We start from the raw sequence: 25,530 nt of genomic DNA on the forward strand, positions 1-25,530 counted from the left end.
ATCGCCCTATCCCGTTATTTCTTCTCCGGTGTAAATAGTTTAGATCAACAGTAATGGGTGTTCAGAGAGTAAAATCAAATATAAACATACCTACCTAAAACCACTAACTTAATTCTGATGAAAGGAATACAAAAAAAAAAAATAGCCCATTGGTCTCTGAATGTCGCGAATACTCATTAGGTTGGTTTAGTAACTATTGCGAGCATGGTAATAATATAACACTTATTAAAAAAAAAAAAGCGATATAGCAGCCAAAGGTTTTGCGAATGAAGCGAAACGGTCACCGGCCCCGGGTTGATTAATGACGTTTATTCGCCGCTGAGCCTTCTCTTCCCGGATTAGTGATATTTTATTAAAAAAAGTTTAATTATCCCGTACAGATTAAATTGGCACTTGATTGGGAGTTTGGCGTATCGGGATATTTCTTGGCAAACCTTTATTATTAAAAATAACATCCCATTATGGATTCTGTAGAAAAAAAATATTTATATATCACACACCATAAAGTATATATGTATAAAGTATATTATACGCATCAAGTGAAAAAGAAAAAGAAAAAAAACGTTGGAATTGATTATATCCAGTGAACGATGATGTTGTTCCAAGTGTAAACGGTATATATCTTGTGACGTCAACTGTGTAAAAGTTGACAGGGGACATCAGATACTATTATAAATTCTAGAACTGAAGTCAATGAAAATTGCTCATTCAATTTAACGACGGGACGATATATTATTATCAAATATTTGGATTCATTCATTATTGGTTTTTCTATGTTTTTTTTTTATTATTATCACCAATAACCTAAATTTTAAATAATCAAAAATTAATTAATTAATTTCATTTTTCAGCTATAAAATATCCATACACATCTTAAACAAAATTTTTTTTGTCATTTTTATCATAATATTATGTTTTTATCAACAAACATTATAATATTATTAATTTTGAAGTATTTAGTTCACAAAAGTTGTTCTAATGGACATTGCTACCGAGTTGTATTTCCAGATTGATAAAAAAAGCTGTTGTTTAAAATAAATCTCTCTACTGTCTAATCTATTTCTACGAAAAAAGTATTTAAGAATGGAGTTCATAGAATATTTTTTTTTAAGTAAGCAAATGTTATTATTTATTTATACTTAACAATAAACGACAATTGGCACGTTTTGTTTATTTTTATAACTAACCAGAATTATATATTTTATTTGTGATTTTTATGAAAATATGTAGTTCACAAAATTGCATTTTCATTATTACTGACAATTTAAATAAATCTACAGTTGAAATTATTTGTATAATTTTATAATTCAGTATTAAAAAATAATATTGTATTAATACGAAAAAAACATAATACCAATATCCTATTATTAATGCAAACACACGCGTTATACATAAATATTAGTTATTCATAAAAGTAGAAAGAAAAAGTTTGTAAACATTTTTATTAAAATTAATAAATTATATTTCAATTGTGTAGAAGTAGCACATTGTATTACATAACTCTAAATGTGCTTTTATACTTATAACTGAAGCTTAAATGTAGGTACTTTTATTTTTTATAGAATAATTATAATAATAACAATGTTATATAACTTGGATTACTCTGTTGGATAATTATTTTAAAACTCAATAATGTGACATTGAATAGTTTAATGTTCGATAATTCTAAACATATACAACAAAAAATAAAAAATGTAATTCGAAACCGATGTTGAAATCGGAATAATAATACTTGTTTTCAAAACCAAAATTGAAAACCGAAAAAAACATTTTTGATTTCAGTCCTCGCAATAGCACCAAAATAAATAAATAGAAAAAGCCACACTTCTAACAAATTAAAAATGAAAAATCATTCTTCTAGTAGAATTTTTATAGACGTGCATAGTAGAGCATAATATATTTGAATATCTAGGTAATATGTATGGTATTTGTTAGGATACCTAACCATACATATTACCTAGCTATTCAAATATATTATGCTCTACTATGCACGTCCATAAAAATTCTACTAGAAAAATGATTTTTCATTTTTAAAAAGTTATAATATTATATTATATATAAAAATGCATAATATACTTATTATATTTGCATTCTTTTTTCTTTTTTTTTCGTGAGCCCACACGAATTTCATATGAAATATTTAATATTCAATATCCAAAATAACATTTACACAATACGTTTCATATGGAGTCCTTAAACGGTAATTTGACGAAGACTTATTGGAATAAAAATATTTTACACCATATTTACTCTCTCTATAAACATGCTACACAGTTTTAAGGAGAATTAAAAAGGTTATTTCCGATTATTTTTTCAGCAATAACATTAGGTACCACTAATAAATACATGTGTGATGTGTGTACCTAAGTCAAAAGTATTCGGTATAATAAAAAAAATTGCGGAGAACGTAGGTTCTGATGTACGGTGTTATCGTAGATATCGAGTGTACTTAATCATTAAATAGTTCACCGTGCAAATGGATGTGTTAAATTTAAATTTGATGATAAATCATTGTATACGAATAACGATTCTGAGTGGAGAGCGTCTGTCCGTCTATTATTTGACGGTAGTAATACTAGAGTAGTACTGTATAAGCAACAGCTTTTAGGCAATGGAATAATGTTAATCTAATGTTTTGAAAATATCATTATGTAACTATTTAAAATAATATAGTAACATAAGAAAAAGTTTCAAATGCCCACTAAAAATACTGCCACCAGATAAGATCGTTATTCTTTGTTAAAATATCGAATTTCGTTCAAATGCTTATAAAATATAATATTAAGTAGATATTTATTAGATATTTCGGTTACAGTTTGAACTACTTCTGTGAAACCCTGCATTACATTATTTTCTTGTCTAATCTGTAAAATTGAACATAGTACAATTATGTATAAGTAAGAATGTTAAGCAATAAAATAATTTGAAAATATTCTTTATTTTGACGTATTCTATCAAACTTCAATTGCTTCTAAAAAAAAAAAAACTATGTGTTTTTAATATTTTTAAATATCTATAGTAAAATAACGTATAAAAAACCATGTACTAAATTTCCAAGTTTGCAATTGAGCAAAAAATGTTCTATCATGAATAAAAAATAAAAAATGATACAAAGAAAATTTTGTGATAATTGCAAGTATCTATGATTATTTGTTTTTGAGTTACCAAAATAATTAAAATTAATGTAGTAATTTTTCGGACAAATTTCTGTTTTTTTTTAAAAATATTTTTTTGTTTCTCCAGATATTTTCTTTGAAAAATACTGGACATTTTCCAATTTGATCTCTTTAATTTATATAACTAGATTTAATTTTTTTTAAATGAAATGCCCTTAAAAAAGAAAATCACATTTATACTATTCTTTGTGAATACTGACACATAAAAACCACTCATCGTTGTAAAGTCAATACATATTCATATCTCCATTCAGAATCTAAAAGTTGCGATTTCTTATGTTATGCAATTATGAACAGTATTAAATTACTTTCGGTACATATTACATTCCAAATTAATAAATCACAAACAACGTTGTAATTAATTACAAATTCGTTAAACAATCACGAAATTAATAGTTTGAGAATTAAATGCACGTTCGGCATTGTTATAGGAGAGACAATATAATATGTTTTTTTCTCGCTATCAATTACTTCCCGGTTTAATGGATGCAATGTGCATGTGTTTATTTTGTTTTTTTTTTTTTACAAGTGGTAGACCTTTATAAATTATAAAAAAAGTAACGAGTGATTTATTATGTAATATATTAAAATAATGTTTAAAATGATGGAGCAAAAGAAAATTATTTTAACTAATACCTATTTTATTTATTTCGAATAAAGTCATCGGCAGTCACTTATGTGTTTGGGAAAAGTTATTTTTTGTTGATATACCTTCCAAGGAATTTAACAATAAGTAATTTGTTGATGTGAGTTTACCATGTATTTCAGACAGTTTTTAAATGTCTTATGCGTCACACATATTGTAGAGCTTCAATAAAGGTGAGACGCATGTTCAAATTACCAGTTTGTCCACCGACTAAATACAATTCAATGAAGCAATTGCATAATTACTATCCAAGAAGACAAGTGTTAGTAAAAATTAAGCATGTTAAAAAATGTCTGAAAATAAAACGGTACAGCTTATATTTCGGATCAATTCTGTTTTAATATTCTAATCATATTATCGTTTAAAACGCTGTTACCACATAGGTATCTAAGTATATATTACATTTATCTATGTAAATATCTATATAATATATGTTTATGTTCAAAAGTTATCATGAATTACATTGTTACTTGATTGGTAATTCTTAAGTAATAAAATATTTTTTTTTCAAGGAAATGGACTTAGACATTTATGGTTAAGTAAGGCCCAACCAAATTAATAACGCTAACCCACGTTATACTTGCTTTTGGTTATAATGTTTTTAGCGTCCAAATTAAAAAAAAACGGGAGTTTTCTTTTTTATTTAATTAAAATGAATTCTGAAATGGCAATGTGAAGACATGTAATTACAAGTAGTTTTCACAATGTAACGTATAATTTTTTTTTTCCGAGCACGCAATGTCGGTATAACTTAGTGTGTTATAAATAGTCTGTGAATAGTGTAGTCAGTCATTCTAGTTGATGATACATATTGGATTTATTTTTTAAAGATTTGTAAAGTTAAAATGTTATGTTACTGCAATAAATGTAGGTATACCTAATCAATTATTTATAATTAGTTTTAAACTTTAGTTGATTTATACATGTAGACAATATTTTGTACATATGGTTTTAAAAATAATAACTACAAGACAGTATACTTATCAGTAATCTTAATAGACTTTATAATATTATGTTTAACTTGATTACTTTTATTATTTATGGTATAAAATATATATATTTTATTTTAATATCTACCTGTCGTTTTGTTAGTACAAATAGTTATATTATTAAGTACCTATATCGTATTATAAAAACGTAAGAATATTAATTTTTATTGTTAACCGAGAAACAAAATATAACATAATGAGTTGTATTTACTATTATACAGGATGACTCGCCAAGGAAAGTCACACAGATTTTTTCTTTAACAATTAAACTATTCAAATTATGATTTTTCTAACTCTCGAATTTCTTGTAGCATTTCAAGGTGTTCAGAAACGAAAGAAATTTCTGTTCTTCATATGAGAACCCTCCCCTCTGAACATAATTTGTTTACAAGATAATTTTTCTGAAAATGCGAGTTTTTGAGGTATTTAAATTTGTGTAATAAGGATAGCAGAGCCACGATAATGGATTTGGAAGAGATTGGGATTATAGTGACTTAAAAATGTTAGTGATTAATATTAATTTATCAACATTAATAAATTGTAAACATGGAGTACGTATAATAAATATTGACTAGATCCAGTATTACACTTGTTTTATACTTTTGTAAGACCAATTTTAAGAGCTATTAACTTAAACTATAAACATTTTAACAACTGAGAATCTACTCATCCAAATTTTAAACAAGGTACATCGACATTTTCAATACAAATCCACTAAATAATTTGCAGTTCAAAAGAGGAGTTATCATTTAAAAAACAGAAACTTGAATCACCACAGGGCCCTTCTAAAGTGCCTCGAAATATTTCAAGAATTTGAAAATATTGTCTTTAAGTATATTCTACGATTCCAAAAATCAGATTTTGAATAACTGGGTATTATTAAAAAAAATATGAGGTGAGTACACTTAGTAATTAACAATATATTCATACACAACATTTTTGTTGTTAAATTAAAATATTTTTTTTTATGATTAGTATATTATATCTATTTGATATCTTTATATTATAAGACTGTGTAAAATGGTTGGCTTAAATCAACAAACACATAATATTATCTATAAATCTTTTTTATTTTTTGTAAATCGCCCAAAGAACAAAAATAAAAATTTAAACATTGTGTAAAGTAATAATATGGTTTAGTTGAACACGTTTTTTACAAAACTTTATTATTTTTGTTTTCAAGAATTGTCAGTAATTGCTAATATAATGCTTAAAATTAATACATTTTTTAGTATAAACATGTATTTTTAACTATTTTTCCTTTGAAATTATTGTAGTTAACAATATATTAGTTAGAATAGTGTATATTCTTTAACTGTATGATTTTTATGTAATAAAAGTATACAGTTTGACATTTGTGTCTTTGTTTATTTTTTCAAGCAATATTATCTTTTTATAGATAACTGTAATATTACGTAATTTCTAATTCATAATATTTTATATAATCGGTTATATTGTAACTGAGATGACACAATGATAAATAAAAAAACTGTCCAATATTTCGGTTTCCGTTAAAAAAGTCCATACTTAACGATCATTACAAGAAAAAAAAACCAAAAGAATTGATATGACAACATATTTAACCGTTTTTACTCGTCCATACCAATATTATGCTTTGGACGTATAATTACGCGTCACCATTATTTTACGCGGAGGTTTAAGGGGGGAAAAAGTCATTAGAAAGCCTTTCCACAGCTCTCTCGCTCCAGGGGGTTTCCACTACTACTTATCATTTTGGCCTTGCTTGCACGGAAAGTTCAAATGAAAGCGTTGGCTTACCACGGAGACGATGAACGGGAGGAAAGCGACCGAGTGTATACAACCGAAACCGACAGTAAAAGTAAAACAACAAAATTCTTCTTCGCAATTAAGATTAACATCCGTGGCTGGGGGTTGACAAAAACAGGTGGGCGGGGGTGCCAAAGGAGTTGTTTTTTGGACGTAGGGTTAAATCTTATGTGACGATTAAACCCCGAAAACCTTCACCCCCCTTGTAGATTAAATTACTCTAATTTCCGTTTCACCCGGATACCCCCCGTAGGACTTTAATAGTGTATATATACGTCGAAACATTCTATTTTATTTACGAAGACTGAGGGGAAAAAAATAAAACCGTCACGCCAAAACAAATTAGTGTTTCACTGGCGATAATTACGCTGGCATGTGTACAATACCTACGTAGTATTTTCCTTCAAATTACTAGTTTCATTATGTTATTAATGATTTGTTTGTTTTTTTCAATTCAGATTATTTAAAATAAATGTATTACTAAATAATATATTTGGAACGTCATTTTATCGCATAGTACAAATGTCTATTTGACTCTGAACCATGCATTTCAGAAATGTAGGTAAAAAATGTATAAACACATTTGGATTTAATTCAACAACCTTCAAATAATATGTTCTCGCCAAACTTAATAGTATATTTAATAGGTAATTTACCTAGGTATGTATTCATTAATTGTTCGATTTCGAGTATCGATGTCATGATAATGGTACCTGTTTTTAAAATTCTGTAGCTATTAATTTGATCTATGAGTGTGAAAATATATATTTCATAACAAAATGATTAATAATTATAGTAAAAAAATATATCTATGATATCCTGACTTTCAACACAAACTATCAAGAGTAAAAATTCGTTTAATTTTAACCATAATATTATGTACTTTATAACACAACTGGAATTATTATGGAAGAATTTTTTAATTATTAAAACATAGCAGTGGAATTGTATCTACACGAAATTGCTATGTTAAAAAATAATATACACAAAATAATATCAAATAATTTTTAACCTGAGTCGATACTTTTTTACGCTACTCATATTTTATCGAACATAAAATCAATTTGTTTCAAGAATATTATATATTATTATCGTATTGTTATGTCAGAAAAGTTACCATGTTAAATTGTTTTCCATGCCAAATGTGAAACAAAATTATAAGTCATTCTCTTTTGAAGTGAGAGTAAAAATAATCAATTTAAATAAAACACTACATTCAAGAAAGTTTGGTTGTAATTTTTCAAAGTACAGCCAATGCACAAAATATTTGTACATTTATTATTTCACTGTAAAATATATATTTTTTTAAATTTATATATCCGAGTAAATGTTCTCCGATTATCGTGATACTTATAATGTGGTCTTAAAATGCAAATAAAATAGCTAACTGTTTACTAACAAAAATAAATGTTTTTCACGAGTTGACCTGTTGATTATTAAAATAATAAATGTTTGAAAAAAACAATATTAGCGAGAAGTGTAAGGTATTCGTTTTTTATCGATATTCAGTCAAATCACTGCTATCGATTTATGTTTGGTCGTATAAAAAAAAATCATATTCAAACTTAATGGTCAAGTCATAATATTTAACGATTCACCTACATATACCTATACATTTTTTATGTATCTTTTCGTTAAATTAACTCACATTTTTGTATTTTTTTTCATACCAAAACATTAATCGTTATACATGCTCCATAATATAGTACTAATTTGGGTACTTAATATTACCTTGAAAACTTGCAGCAACTTAGCGCTCTAAAATATATACAGTGACTCCATACAAACGGTTGGTAACTATACTGTGTATTGTATACATTGTACACGGGACACTTGACTTCAGTCGTCTGATGTCTAAGATATCGTTTGAAAATTATCTACACTCATAAGTCATAATGGATATCCGGCGGGGTCCGATACGACACATCACAATATCCATGCATAAATATTAGTATGCTACACCCCGAAAAACTTCGGAAAATAGAAAACCTTAACGATAAACTAAAATGTTTCCGATTTATAGCATTACCTACTGTAATAATATGCAAGAGTGTGCGGATGGAATATTGTACCCACGACCCGTCACTTATTCGCGGTTGACACGATTTAGCAAACTCGAATAATATTTTAACGTGTACCTGCCTCTCTTTTGTGCTCGGATAAAATATTACTCACGAAAATCGAGGTTTTTTTGTTTTTACATATTATTACTTATTATTTATATATACCTACAATGTATATAGCTGGAATATAAATTTTTTTAACAAAACAACTATTGTTATTTTTTGAACTGACCGGATATGGCGTTATTATAAATTGGTAGGTGTATGCGTTTATATTTATTGATTTTATTTTGAACAATATTATTTAGATTATACAGTATTAAAACAAAATAATTATAGGCTTAGACAAAACAGCAACGATTAGTTCGACCTGCTGTTTTCACGGTAGTCTATATAACATCTGAGTGTATACAATATTATATTTATGTTTAGAGCACAAAATCTATTTGAGTTTTCTCATTTTATTTTATGTAATTTGTTTTCATTAATTAAATGTATTTTATTTTAATTTTTTTTTTTTTGACACGTTCTTCTATTATTGAATTATAATGTACTGCTAAATTTTTATGAATTGTGATGTTTCAATTGATTTAATATGAAAACTTTGTATTTTATAATTAAAATGGTTTTTCAACACATCCTACTAATTGCATCTAAAAACTGAACCATATTTTTTAGGTAGTCTACTTGGTTAAATAATTATCTCATATTTTTGGTTTCCGTTGTATAAATTGTATTAAAATATCATCATACATCTAAATTTACATAAAAATGGAGCCAAAAATGTATAACAATTCATCAATTGAGAACGGCTGGGCCTATTTGCCTCAAATTTGTTTTTAATTGTTCGTAATTGCCGAGAGAAGGTTTTTACCAAAAAATTTTTTGGAAAAATCCTTTTTTTAACATTTTTTTAAGAACATTTTTTTGATGATTTATTTTTTGAGTTCCGGAATGTTTTTTTTCGAATTCAAAAAGCTACAGCAAGCTTTAGCTTATAAAATTGTCCATATGACATAATTAATCTTTAAAATGGGGCCACCGGCCAACACCAAACAATTAACAAATGGATCAACATGGAGAAATATGTCGTATATTGAATAAGGTATTAATATTATTTTTCACTATATAAATGTTTAAATTTTGTAAAGTGATAATTTTCGTATCGTTTTTATTCCGTTCGATTTAATTTATAGCCGTAGTATTCCCTTTACATAGAACGCAATAGTTAATAGTGAAGATAAGATTTAGGTTTTATCTGTATACAATTTTCCGTTGTTGGCGTTACCAGAAATACCCCGTGTGTACAATTTTATTTTATTTTACTAATTATCAATCATTTATTTAATACCTGCATTTCTTATAACATGAATGTTTAATTAATCTAATCATTGTTAGAAAAAGTAAATGCCATTATTGTTTACATTTTTTGTTTTCATAGTAAAAAACAAACTAAAAATTATCCATCCATGTATAATAATGCTGACATATAAATACAAAATAAAAAAATAATATTATTATAATTAAAATTTTAACGTAGGCTTACTACATGGACTAACAATCTTATTACGCTTCCATAATTCCAACAGCAGTGGTGGCCGAATGGGTTAAGGTGTCATCATTTAAGCAAATGATCAACAATTTAATTCAACAGTCAAAATCAAAATCCAAGTTTAACACAAAGTGGGATTGAGGGCAACCTAATCGATGCCAAACGAACCACATACATTTTTACAAATTTACTTTATAGGCGGCGAGGAATAGGAAAAAAATGAATATTTGGTTATTTTGTTATTTTTATAGGCCGTCATCGTTCACAGTACTCTATATCTCTTTCAATCATATGCCAGTATACTACATACCCACACACTAATAATAATTTGGTTTTTTAAGTTATTTTACAAAAATATTCATTCGAAATAATTTATACGGAAAAACAACGTTTACCGCAGGTAGTTTGCCTACCTGATAATATACTGCTCACATTATCACAATGAAGTCTCCTATGAGATGGCATTTTTAACGGGCAACAAAGTGCATCATCAGTGCTAGTTTTCTATAAAAAGGGAAGAATGCATTCTGTGATTGAGATTAAAATAATAATTTGATTCACCCTATGGTGCTTTATTATTTAATACTTGGTTAATACCTTGTTATAAATCAATGGTAGAGTAATTCTGTAACCTTTTAACTGTTGTGGACAGGTTCTTTTGTGTGTTTCGGACATGTTTCATTTATAAACATATAAAATACAAGTTCTTATCTATGTAAATTATTTGATAAATCAAAGTAAAATAAAATATTTAAAATAATATACTAAATAATCATTTAAGCTGTACATGTTTCCCGAGAAGAAAAAGTTAACAACTATCTGTGATAATGTCAATATTATGAGCATTTTAATATTTGTCAAAATTCAATGTAGTTATCCTAAATGAGTGCCTTATATCTGCCATTACATGTGTTTATTTTGAACTATAAAGGTATATAACTACAATACTATACGTACACTATATTCTTATAATAAAAACGGATAACCTAAAAGTATAAAAAGCTTGATGATTAATAATTGATTTTTTCATTTATTCATTTAATTTAATACTTTGGAAACTATAATACATAATAATTATTAACTATCCATAACTAAGCAACAACTCACATGAATAATATTGTACAATTATCAGATTATAGTGATATAAGCATGGGGAAGTTAAATATTTTTAACTAATTTTTGAAAGCAAATTATTCTAGAGAGAACTATTACAGTCACTATTGAATTCTTTGTTTAAGGGTTAAATTGCTTTTAAAGTTAATCTTACATTTTAAATATAAATATTTAGTAACGAAAAGTATTATTAAACGAGTTCGGTTAAGATTAAATCTATTTTATGAATATAAATACAAATATTTTGACTCTTCTTGTTCGAGTTTAATATAACATTTTTGACTTAATGTTTTAGGTATGAAATTAAAAACGTCGAAAATGTAGAGATTTTAATGTTATAATTTCTATAAAAAAAAAAGTAATGAATCCAAAGGTTAGATATCGACATAATGTTTTTATATTAATTGTTAATGCACTTGGTACCTATTAAATTAGTATTTGGACAAACTACTAGTTGTTCGTTCTTATTTGAACTAACTGAGTAAAAAAGTTTACATTTTGTATGTATACACAATTATATTTTTGGTCAAGTTTTAGAGTTGTAAGTAAAAAACTCAATATGTCTTACATCTCTTTTAAAGAATATGTTTCCTAAGGTTCTATTTAAAAATGAGTTAGATTCGTTCAGGACGATAAACTTAAATTATACGTCCAAAAAACCAAAAACATCAAGTTATTTTTTAACAAAAGCTCTTATTTTATGCGCGTTGATAAAACGTCACTTTACATATTCTAAATCTCCAGAAACGATTGATGTAGGCATTTCAAAACTTCTTTGAAATGTATTTTAATTCTTGAAATGATGGATATACCCGATATGAATTGACTTTATACAATAAGCATGTACCATATGTAGGGTGATAGATTACTAGTGAGGCTTTGGATAGTAATGAAATAGAAATTCACAATGGTAACTTAGTGAGCAAAGTAAGTATGTTACTTTGAGTGCAGCAAATGATATAAGAAATAAAAAACAACGCATTATTTTTTATATTTTATATACTTGTTTGATGTAAAAGCCTAATCATTGATAAGACTCGTTTGAACTTAAGAAATACATCAGCTGAAAAACAGTAACGAATCAATACGGTGTTAAAAAATGGACCTACAAGAGCGATAATATTATTATAACCAACTGTTCTATTCATTAAGTCTTGTTACTATAATCATTTTTTTATTGAAATGCATGAAAAAATATGTTTTGTGAAACACCGAGAAAATGGCCTCAGACATGGTCTAATCGAAATAGTTATAAAAGCATCGTTGAAAATATTAACATAGAATATATTATATCGAAGCAATTAGTAATCGTCAAACTAAGTAACTTAGTGTGCAAAGTTATCAAGTTTAATTTTTAATTAGGCATAGTATTTTTATTGGACCTGTTGTATGGTGAGTCAAAAAATTAAATTCTCAATGTCACAAGTAAAAACAACTATATGTTAGAAATTTTAGATCATGAATTAGGTCAACATTTTTTCCCCTAAAACATATTGGGGATTTGAAATTTATATTTTAATAAAAAAAACCATTGGTTGTGAACGTGTCTTTAAACGGTTATTTGGCCTTATTTAACAATAATGGTTGGAAATTTTTTTTAATGTACTACATTTTCCGAAATATATTTTTTTTAATTGAAAATGAACGCAGCTATAATATAGCATAATAATATTATGTGCAAATTACAACATAAAAATATATTTACATTCAATTTTTAGTATCAAATCAGTAACATAATATTATAAAAATAAAAATACAAATACAACATATGTTTAAATGGGTTGATGATACATTTTAAATGACTGATGTTGAAATTTATTTGTAATTTTTTTTACCTTAAAGTTTGTATGATCTGCGTTTAAAATGTCTGTGATACTAAAATCTCCATCGAGATATCTATGAAATGTATTAAACATTGTTAAGATCTAAAGGGAAGATACCCTAATTGTTTAGGCATATTAACTAGGTAAGTACAATTTTAATTTAAACAATAATAATTTACCAATGGTCTGCTGCTTCTGTTATACTGTACTATAGTATTATCATTGTAATTTTTTCTTTAAATTAGCATGATTAATTTTCACAATTGACTTTATTATTAGTTAGCTAACGCAATATACAACTGTTAAATAACATAATATGAATATTTTTGACATTTCACTAATATACTAATCTGTGAATGTAATGGTATGTAAAATGTAACAGTTAAAAGAATAATTGCCATAGTAGTAAAATAATAATTATTTTGACTTTATACATGGTAATACATTTTTTGGTACTATACCATACTATAGTTTAAAAAAAATATAGTATAAAAATGCATTTTTGTGGTATATTTTCATAAGTAACAAATAAATAAATAATTCTTGTTTGCCAATTTTTATAAAACATTCTAATTCACGTTTCGGCAGTATTCTTTTCAGAGAATAAGCTTTTGATAATAATTTATAATCAAAAGGTATTAATAGTTATTAATTTGTTTTAATAGTCTATTAATAATGAAACAATTTTTCTCCAACACTTAGCAAAATTAAAAAATATTAGTGTACAATGTACATAACTAAAATACCTCTCTATTGATTTATGAATGAAAAACGTTTTTTTTATATTAGTTTTTCGTTGTTATTATGTGAGCACTATTATTAATAATTATTTAAAATAATAATAAATACAAAAAATATTTAAATATTTTCACGTCTATAGTAAATTATTTTACTCGAGTACATTATTTTCATGATTTTTTTATACTTAAACAAAATTTATGTAACTAATTAATAATACTTATACTATTTCAAAATAATTAATTATAGTAATTTCAGCACATTTTGATACATTTTATTATGTACTCAAACATATTACATATTAATAAGAACCAGCACTTTTAGATTAACTAAAACGTATAAAATTTAAAATTTAAAATAGAATATATTATATCGTTGTTTTCTGAGTTTTATACTTTTTATTGTTTACCAAATGTGATTTTCCTCTAAAACCAACCAAGATGAAAATTTCTTGGAACTGCAATCATAAATCGTCCTTGCTGTATAACGCCCATTAAACCTTTATAATTTACTTCTAAATACAAATGACTGTTTTCTTTGTTTTTTTCAAATAAGTATTGGAAAGCTCCGTTATAATAATTAATGTTATAGTCGTAATTTATTTTTATTTCATTATTCGAGTTATTATCCGATTTGATGGTCTATTTTTGTTTCAAATGCATTATCTTTAAAGTTGTATTGTAGTGTAAAGAAGTATCATATTGAAATGTGATTTAATACACCTCGGTGCTGTAAGTGTTCAATTAAACCGTTGACATTATTTTGTTTCTAGTTCTAAATATATAATAAAGCTTTTTTGTATGTCAGTATTCAAATGTGTATTTAATTTTACTAAATATACAATTTTCATATAACTTATAGCTTATAAATTTAACTTAAAGTGCAAACTATATAAAATATTGTATCTTATACTTCAATCTCAAAAAAAAAAAAAACATTAAACATTAAATATTTGATAAGCTCATATACTAGTTACTACGATTCGGTTCTTAAAAGTAAATTAATTTGGTAATTAATTACTTTAATTACTTTTCGTAGATTATAATCGCCCGATTTCAGGTAGGTTTATACTAAAGACATATATATCAATGTTATCTTAGAAACAATAGGTTGTCTTTTTTCAGTTAAAATATAGTATAAACATTATTGGCAAACTTTAGAATTTTCATTATTTTGAACATATAAATGTAATGATATATTATATTTGTATGTTAACCATACAGGTAGATAATAGGTACATAAGTTAACGGCAGTACTCTTATTTAATTAACCTATTTAATATTCAGTTTAATAATTCAATTTACATAATATAATATTATATAAACGATACGCAGACAGATGAATCTGTTCCAATTATAATGATGCAAGTATATTTTTTGCTTAATACTTGACGTGTTTCATATTTTAATTAAATCATTATATGAATTTATAATAATACGTTTAAACCATATTCCAAATTAGTTACATTAACCTAATCAAAGGTGGGTAGAAGTAAACTGATTTGGATGTAGGTAGAAACTGATGTATTTGAAACCTTTGTCTTTAAATAGTACTTTAGTTTCTTTGTTAAGATAACGAGTGACAAACATTGTATATAATGAATATAATATAGTGTTGGTGTAACCATCACTTGGAGCTATTTTACTCGTAACGATCAAAGTGATTTTTAGTTAATAACAATAATATGACTCATAATTCCAGTTAGGTGTTTCCGTTCAACAGTTAGGAAATGTTGACTTCCATCGTACTTCAAACGATATATTTTCAGCCAAACACAATGGAAACGGCATCAGAAATTTCCGAAATCTCTACTATTAATTTCGACTTGTTAGACTTTAGGGACGTGCTTGTTTATTCGAACACGTGTTAAACGCAGGTGTACGGAAATGTGTTCTCTGTGTTTTCGTTATAACACAATAATATAGTCTGGGCGGATAATGGCAGCAACAATTAAATTAGAGTTCCGCACACCGCCATCCAAAGACTTGGCTGCTGATTAACGAAATAAACTCAGGAGTTATATCTTTTATGTTCCGATGACTTTTCAGTGGCCATTTATTTCAATTGTATTATTCAGTTTGGTTTAGCTTGGTATGAAACGCACTTACTTTCTAATTGTTTGCTATATAATATTATGTAAACTGAAAATCAAAGGAATACATTTTCCAGTCGTTTCTTAAATAATACATCGGAAGTAAATTACTTCAAATAAAACACAAAAAAAAAACCGACCTTTAGTTTTGAAAAATAAGTTTCTGCTTCCGAAAAAAAACGACTAGCTGCTAAAATTATATGTTACAATTATTACATAGACATGAAATATGTGTTGATACCTCTGAACAGTCTTCACATGCGTATAGGCATTGCACTAGATTTTACGTGATTTTTTTTTATAATATTGAATGAATATGTATTATGCAGAAGAAAAATGTATTAAATATTCGATGAAGCATAGTATAATGTAACATATCGTTTTCATCGTGAAACATTTTGACGATGAACGATTTCGTTTTGAGTGGCAAAAAATAGCATCCAGATACTTAAGAGATACATAATTTAAGTAGGTAACATCATCGACTAAACGTCACAATAATAAATCAAAAACAGCTAGAAAAGGGCATAAAAAGCACTTAAATTCATTGATTGTAAATGTGCATTCAATATTATAAAAGGTTATTATTGAATGACTAAATCTGATGAATTCTGAATGGAATAACTGCTGCCTCTTATGGAATGTAGAAGTCTGAAGAATGAATTGTAAATGGAAATAATCAATTCTAAACTAAGAACTAAAAAATATTTAATAATTTTCATAACAGATGTTTTTTATTCGCACATGCCTACAACACTGCACATACACGCATACATTTTATTTCTCTGAATAATTATTTTCATGTTATTTAGTCAGTTTTGTTAATTGATCTGTTAGCATGAAAAATATTATATCTATATCTCCGTAAAAGAATATTTGTATAATACATATAATATAAATACGTTTTGAAGTACTTCTATTTATAAAATTAATAATGCTTAAAACCGGGCTTATAATTCAAGTTAAAAAAAATATTTTTAAATAAATTTGGTATACATACCTAATTAAGTATATTTATGAAAAGTTTTAAACATTTTTATGATAACAAATATACAGCAATTATCATAAACAGAGTAAAATTTACTTTTTAGTTACCATAAAACAAGTTTAAAACGTATAATATTATGTTGTAATTAAGTGAATAGCAGCAGTCAAAAATAACAATGACTTATTATGAGACATATAAATTAGGTACTTCTACACAATATTTGAATATTTTTTAATTTACGCAAAAGTGTTGTTTTCTGTTTTGTAATTAAATATGATATACAATTCTGCAATTTACATTAAAATAGTTGAATAGATATTTTATGTATGCTGTTTGTGTATAAATAAAATCATTTTAAATTATGGCTTAAAAATATAATCTATTAATTTAACTGATAGTCATGAAAAAATCAGTTAATTTAATTTGAAAACAATATTTGTTAGCATAAAATATTGATATTTATTTTTGGTAGCTTATTTTTTTTTAAAAAAACAACATGATCAAATAGTAAAAACTTTCACAAATCAATCAAATTAACTTAGTGATAATTTAAAAAATGTTTTAAACTGATGCACATTATTTCTTGACTTTCTTGTCGCTGGAACACTTAGCTCTACTTATTTAACCTGTCAGTTGAGAAAGAGAGTAGAAAATTCTAAAAATAAAACAGAAAAGAAATCGGCTACCCCGTCAGATGTGTATCATGGTGAGCTACATGACTGGGTAGGTTTAACATGCAGCTAATGATTAACGGTTCATTACCTGTAGAAAAACCACGGCATTTGAGGATAAGAAAGTTAAAAGTATAATAACAATATAAAAACAAAAGAGTATGAAGTTTCTCATTCACCATTGGATCTCAAGAAGTGCGAGGGTGGAAAAATTCAGAGCTTTATTGAAGTATAGGTCTTGTGGGAGTACAGTTAATTGCTTTCGGAGAGACAAATAGTTTAAAATCTTGTTTGATCCTTTGGACCACGTCGTGGAGTTTAAACTTGCATATCACATTTCTTCGTCACTCGTGTGAGGTTTGTTGCTCAGGTTTCAAGTTTCTAAACTTAGAGAAATTGAACGTCAGTTGGAAAGCCATGACTACCATATCCACTAGTCAAGTATATGAAGCTCAATAGTGGGGACAGGTTGTATACGAAAACACCACTTAACATCAATTTACTATTTGAATTATTTTTCTTTTTCAGTAATAAAATTATTTTTTGTTTAGGATTGACGGTGATTTAATAGTCATTTTAGAAATAATTTGGATGGTTGGACCCAACTCCCGATAACCTTACCCATCAATACTCCCTCCTCCCTAAAATAAATACAATTTTGTGAACAAAACTTGATGATAAAATAATAATATTATATTAATTACAATATCTTTGTTGTTTCGTAGACATAAGACATCGATGGTGCATCTCGGCGGTGAACGGCTGGCGCCCGGACGACGGCCACGGACGTGATGAACTCGTCGGCCTCTCATCACGACGAGACGGCCGCCAATCGGTCGTCGTCGTCGTCGTCGCCATTCCCAGAGTGGAACGGCAACTGGTCCGTAGTGTTCTGTCCTGTGTTCGAGGGTGACGGGACGGACGAGGACGACTACAACCTGCTGTTCGAGTTCATCACCTACGGAGTGCTGCTGAACGTTATAGGCGTGTTCGGCATACTGGGCAACGTGATATCCATGGTGATTCTGTCCCGGCCGCAGATGAAGTCGTCCATCAACTACCTGCTGATCGGTCTGGCCAGGTGTGACACGGTGCTGATTGTTACGTCCGTGCTGCTGTTTGGATTGCCAGTGGTCTACCCGGCCACCGGACACCTGTTCAACTACTACTTCAAGGTGTACCCGCTGATCGCGCCTGTCGTCTACCCTATAGCGATGGTCTCGCAGACCGTATCAGTGTATCTGACGCTCACCGTCACACTAGAGCGGTTCGTGGCCGTCTGCCACCCTCTCCGCGCCCGGTCCCTATGCACCTACGGCCGGGCCAGGGCCTACGTGGTGGCCACCATCGCGTTCGCCGTCCTCTACAACGTCACGCGGTTCCTGGAGGTGCGTGTCCAGAAATGCATGCACACCGGTTACAACCAGTACGTGTACCAGGTATACCCCAGTGACCTGCGCAACGACCGCGACTACATATCCGTTTACATACACTGGATGTACCTGCTCATCATGTACTTTATACCATTTGGGTCGTTGGCCGTGCTCAACGCCGCCATATACCGCCAGGTAAGCCCAACGCAGCCAAGTGTGACAAATGTGAGTCACCTTAATCGGTTTCATATTTATGACTAAAGCGTCTTGAAAACAAAAAGCTGAAGCTGTAGTGGAGGGGGGTTGATCAGTGGTAAGGGGATGGGGTAGATAAGATTACTTCTCACGGGAACTTATCGGATGGCCAATAAATTAATTGAGTATCTTTTTTTACATATTTATTAATTTTATTAAAACAGATGCAAATACAACACTTTTGATTAATATAGTATTGATGACGTTTTATTATCAGTTGTCTTTCAATATGAGCAAAAAATAAAAAATAAAAACCACCTTCGTTGAAATGTATTACTTGACATGTTCGTATATAACATGTCCGAGTAGAACAAAGACTTTTGGCAAATGTGGTATGTACCTATTTTTATTTTATGCTTACCATAATATTACAGACAAAAATCACGACACATATAACTTCAAAAACATAAATTATTGTAAAATTGATGAGGGACCATACAAAATTTGATCACGATCGACTCCTACAGCTATAATAAGTATAATATTAAAATCGTTAAATAACTTGTATGTATTAAGCATATTGCTGAACCACGTATATTATATTTTATCCAATGACTGGTGAATATCATCAAAGGTAGATATTATAATCAACTAATCAGACGACTCTGTCAACCATAATATTTCACCATAAATAGGTTAACCACTGGTTCATACATTAGTGCATGTTAAATCATAACATAAATGCTTAAAACATTATAATATTACAACTGTATGACGACAATATTATGCTCCAACTTAATACAACTTTATAGAGCGAGACGTCATATAAATTATAATAATAAATAATAATATATTGACAGTTTTATCTATGTGCCTATGTAAACTGTATGAATTAACAAAATAGGCCGTTAAATAGGCATAAGTGCTTATTGTTTGGTATCTGCTGCATGCTGAACGACGGTAATAATGTAGTAAAATAATATTTGCGCTTGTAGTAGATACATAATTTTTATTTATTACAATATATTTTTAACTATATTCCAATTAGATAGAACCAACGTGGTAAGTTAGGTTATCCAGTTTGTTTAAGTTGACATTATTAAATTGGATTTCGAATAATATCAAACGGTCACTGGTGGTGATCTGGTGATTATTCGGGCTTGATGTAGGTACTATAGTGGAAAATGTATAAACAATTTAACAAAATGTCGTTCAACAAGTGTTGAGTTTGTATTGTTATTTTTTCTAATCTACTTTTAATGTACTTTTAATAATTTATAATACTATGTGTATTACATACAAATTATCATCCATGCGACAATCTATAGTTGGTATTTACAGTCGGTAAAATATGAAATTAACTAAATAATAAAAATAACCCGTGGTGGAGAATGATTAAGCTATGGAAACATTTTTTGAAAATATTTATTATAAAATACCTGCTCGAAGGTGGAATAATTGGTGTTGAAACGAAACCGTAATTATTAATATATTATAAGTATTAAATCGTTATTAATAGTGCTTAGGTTAATGTCTGGGTAAGCCATTTCATTTATTGTATGAAAATATTCTTATTTATAATATCTTCTTGACATATCGATATTAGCATTAATATTATTATATATATATGTATATATATTGATAGATAAACTAATGTTAAATATTAAAAAATACTATCAGCCTGGTTGAAAACTGAATTTTGAAGTTGAAAATAAAACTGTGAATGATTGGATGTAAAATCGTTTGCTCGGTGAATAGAAAATGTTAGGAAAATAAATTTGAAATTTAAAATTAAGAAAGCTATCAAGAGGAAGATAAAAAGTATCACATAACATTAATTCAATAATTCAATAAACAGTGGAATAAATGTAATAACTAAGTTGTATATCAATAAACAAAATAATGACAAAGAATAGAAAGAAGTTATTGTTTTAAATTAAGTTTTTATCGTTGGAACAAGGTTTAGTCAATGTAAATTATGTAATCATAGTAGCCAAGCATAAAGTTGCATAGCAGGTTCATCCAACAATTGAACATTTTATTGATGTGGCTTTTCACGCTTTTGTGGTACTTTGATATTCAGGTACTTGGGAATTATAATATAATATTATTATAAAAAATACACGCAGAATTTTAGTCCTAACAATAAAATGAAGTTCATATTATTACTTTTATTGATTAATCTCACTATATACAAATAGGTATATTATATGTTGTAATATAATTGAATTCGAGTGTATAACAATAACTTTTGAATTATTAGTGATTAATTATTAGCTTCATTTGGTGCATGCTTCGTTCAAATAAGGTCCAAAATAAAACTCAATTTTAAAGCCATCTACATTTACTTCACAACATTATTTGTAAACCGAATTCATTAAAAAATTTAAACTATATGAAAAATATTTAGATAACATTGAGTAACTAAAATACTTTGCAGGTGTTAATTAATTTACTTAAAATTTAAATTCTGTAATACTATAAAACAAGTATCAGTGGTCTGGAGATTGAAAACTCGTGACGCAGGTACACATTATGGTATTTCGAAAACCATAGAGCACATACCGTTAACTTCGGCTGAAAAAAGTATACCGTCAGTTGCCTTTTTGTTTATAAATTATGCGTTAAACAAAACAAATCGGACCTCGCACAACTGTCCCTCGTTCAACCACTACACCATTAAAAATCCAAAAATGATTGCACTCACTTTACGATTAGGTTTTTTCGGTTGTTTGAGGACAATAATAATATCATATCATGCGTTTTGCACTAAGTCTTATTAACGATACTAAAGTTTGGTCAATGGGTTAGGTCACGGTCCATGAATCATGTGATTCACCGCGTATGGCTGTGACAAGTTACTCTCCAGTGGGTTAAGCACTCTTGTGTGATTTCACGTCATCTGTATCACGGGTGCGTAGCTTTTTGTCGCATTAAATCAAGTTTATAGTACTACCCGTTTGTTCAAAAATATTATATTGTGTTAAGTAAGTTAAAAGTAAGCTTCCGTCTTCAACAAGTTGATCGAAATATTGTGCTTAATGCGCCTTGGTAAAAATGATGCGTGAGCTTCTGCCGATAAAATTGCAGACTACTACTACAAATACTATAATATTTATATATTTTTTTAGTCTTAATATTAGCTTGAAATATGTTTCGGGAACTTGTTTGATCTTAATACCATATGGTTTTATACTATTTCTGATTAAGTAAATGTACCTACGTAAAATGAATAAGATATTGGATACTATATTACTTACTAAAACCCCTCCATTCATTTATCGCTTATGATAATTATATTTACGTGACTAGATTTTTAAAGTTGAAAGTAGATTCACTCAATTGAATTTTATTATTTTCATACATTTTTGTCGAATTAAATGTTAATAATCATAACTGAATAAATTAGAATACAGAAATCAGAAACAAAAAATTCTCAATCTATTATTACGATTATTATTTTTATTTAGGTATTAAAATTTCGACACAAAAAAAACTGAAACTTGAAGTTGACCGTTTACAGTAATTAATATTTGTTGATATATTTTATTCGACTTTGTTTTATTTAATGCTTCGTTTGGACTTGAATAACGTTTTGCTGAATACTTTTCAAGATTTATGTCATAATATTCAAAATAAGTTACTTAACTTTTTAAATATTTTAAAATCTATTTAGGCAACAAGGTGTTCATTTATGTGTTTACAAATTTAAGACCCTAATGCTGAGGTAAAATTTAAAAGTTGCATAAGTGTTTTTAAATGAAAAATATTGACAAACCCATGAATACGCTTTTGTGTAAATATATTCAATAATTAATGCAAGTTATTGAATATTCAATAAGGCACTATAATAAGTCTGAGTAATTTATCATATGCCTTCGAAATGTATAAAAAAAATAACAAGCCATTTCAAAATAATTTTGAAATATAGTGAGTTTATGGTCGATAAAGTTATACCACAGATACAGGGTAGTAATAAAACGCCTTAATATACTCGAAAGGAAACACCCACTAGGAGTATAATAATATATCACACTATATATCGAAATAATATGTAATAATATTATTGTAGTTAACAAAGAGAATATTATGCTTATTTTCATTGTATGTTTTACAAGAATGTTGTGTTTAATTTTTAAACATGTCTATTGTCTACTTCTTACATTATAATATCTTCGTGGTTATGAGGAATTGAAATATTTAATAAATATTAATATTTTAAAGATAATGATGTTTTGATTAAATGCCTTTATGGGTCTGTGAAGTGGGACGGTTAGGGAGCTGAAGTGGCTAAGCCCTCCAGTGTTAATATTGTAGTAATTGGTTCAATTTTGGTTTCCATTGGTATGACATAGATTTCTAGGTAAATTCATTGAGTAGGTAACTACTCAGATGATAAAGTTATATGATAACATTTGCTAAGGGTACGTTACCACTGAGCTATTTAAGGAGTTTTCGTCTGAGATTTCAACCCGAAAGTTTAGCTATTTTGCTCGGACTGCCGAGTCCGGTAATTGAATAACTTTGAGGTACAAAGTGTTATTGGAACGCACATTAACGGTATTACGACACTATCAGAAAATTATTATATCATTGGACTACATTAGGCGCAAAAGTTTTATATTATTTTTTATCCGTTACAAATATTTACAATACACACTATAAATAATTAATTACCTAATGTTTTTGGTGTCGAAATCGTTATTTTTTATCAACGTTTTTGGTACTTTATAATATAAAAAATCAAAATTCGTATAAAATGTACTTCATCACTAATTATCATAGCAAATTAGCACTTGACAGTTGAAGACTTCACGATGCGTATTAAATATCTAATTAAATTAATATGTTCTTTTACAAAACATTTACAATAATTTTTAAGTAAAAACAATTATATCCATAGTTAATTCAATAATTATTTAATAAATATTATTGTAGATTACTATCGCTAGATTCTGTGCAATGCATATTATAAAGAAGCATCATGCACACTGCACAGAGGAAATAATATGACCTTGATATTTGGAAAAAACAAGTATGTATAAGAAACTATGGACTTACCGAATCAGCCGTATTAAAACAGTGTACTTAGAACCATTTTTTGTTTTTAATGTTATGGATTATTATTATAATTAATTATAATATGCTTGAAATCACAACACAGATGTAATCCACTCCACTCCAAAAACTACTTAATTATAAACTTGTTTTTTATTTTAATCATAAAAATCGAATAAAATGTTTTTATTAAATGTTTTTAAGTAAAAATGTCCATTCATTTTTTTTCTTTTTCTATTCTAGTAGGTACTTCGGTTTTTTTAAGATAAGTGTAATCTATCAATTTTATATTTAGTGAATATATTATATTAAATTAAAACTATTATAATATACAATAAAAGTGAAGTAAAATATTATCTAAGTAAGTATTACATTAAATGTTTGTTCCAATATGGAAAATAACATTTGATATTGGCATTCGTATTAAAATTTGAATTTATCTTACAAAAGCAACAAATATTTATCTAATAATAATTACTATGACAAATAATAAAGTTTAATATAACCATTTAACCTTGTAAAATTCATTACACATTTACCTAAAAAATAAAGTACGATATTTGTTTTCATTTTCTAAGCAACTCAATGATTTTTAATGAAAACGAAACTTAACTCATTTAAGTAATGATCGCCTTGAGGTCCAAAATAATATATATATATATAACAACATACCTATACAAATTATCTAAAATCTTAATTTTCCAAGTGGCCTATGCAATGTCTGGTAGCCTGGTACAGTTAGTTGATGGTCTTTTCAGTTTTTTTCATCAATTTTAAAAACAAATAGGTAATGCACGTAAAATCAAAAGGTTGTTTTTTAATTAGGTTTCAAAGGGTTTATTTTTTATATTTACTTACAACTGATTGTAAATGTTTCTTGAGATCTTGAGCACTGCGTTAAAATTAAAATAAACGTTTGGAAAAAATATTTAATTAATTATAATAAAATTTTTTTTTTTTCATAAAACAATACTTCATTATGTACACGCCGTTTTTTATGTTGTTGAAACTATATTCTCATGCTTCAGTTGTTTTCTATAAAATATGGATTTGTGTTATAATTATATCGTAACTACATGTACCTAATAACGTTTTTTGATTATTCTACCGATAAATATTTCTTAACATTATTGGCGTTGTTTCATACTATCAAAATACCTGGATTAATTTGAATGCTTAGCATTTTATTGTAGTATTGGATTTAAGTGATATTATATATACCTACCGGGGCTTAAAATTTTTAGGGTTTGGGTGATTATTTTAAA

The 25,530-nt window shown here is 27.5% G+C and overlaps 1 protein-coding gene across 1 annotated transcript in view; it reads left to right on the forward strand.

The window, feature by feature from the left end:
- LOC111039658 (FMRFamide receptor) overlaps positions 1 to 25,530 on the forward strand; it is a 125,004-nt gene that overhangs the window by 81,989 nt on the left and 17,485 nt on the right. The window contains exon 3 of the mRNA XM_022323254.1: positions 18,365 to 19,207. Within this exon, the coding sequence (XP_022178946.1) occupies positions 18,431 to 19,207 (777 nt within the window). The 5' untranslated portion in view covers positions 18,365 to 18,430. The remainder of the gene's footprint in view (positions 1 to 18,364; positions 19,208 to 25,530) is intronic.

Source organism: Myzus persicae, unplaced genomic scaffold (genome assembly GCF_001856785.1).
Source record: "Myzus persicae strain clone G006 unplaced genomic scaffold, MPER_G0061.0, whole genome shotgun sequence".
Taxonomy (NCBI): domain Eukaryota; kingdom Metazoa; phylum Arthropoda; class Insecta; order Hemiptera; family Aphididae; genus Myzus; species Myzus persicae.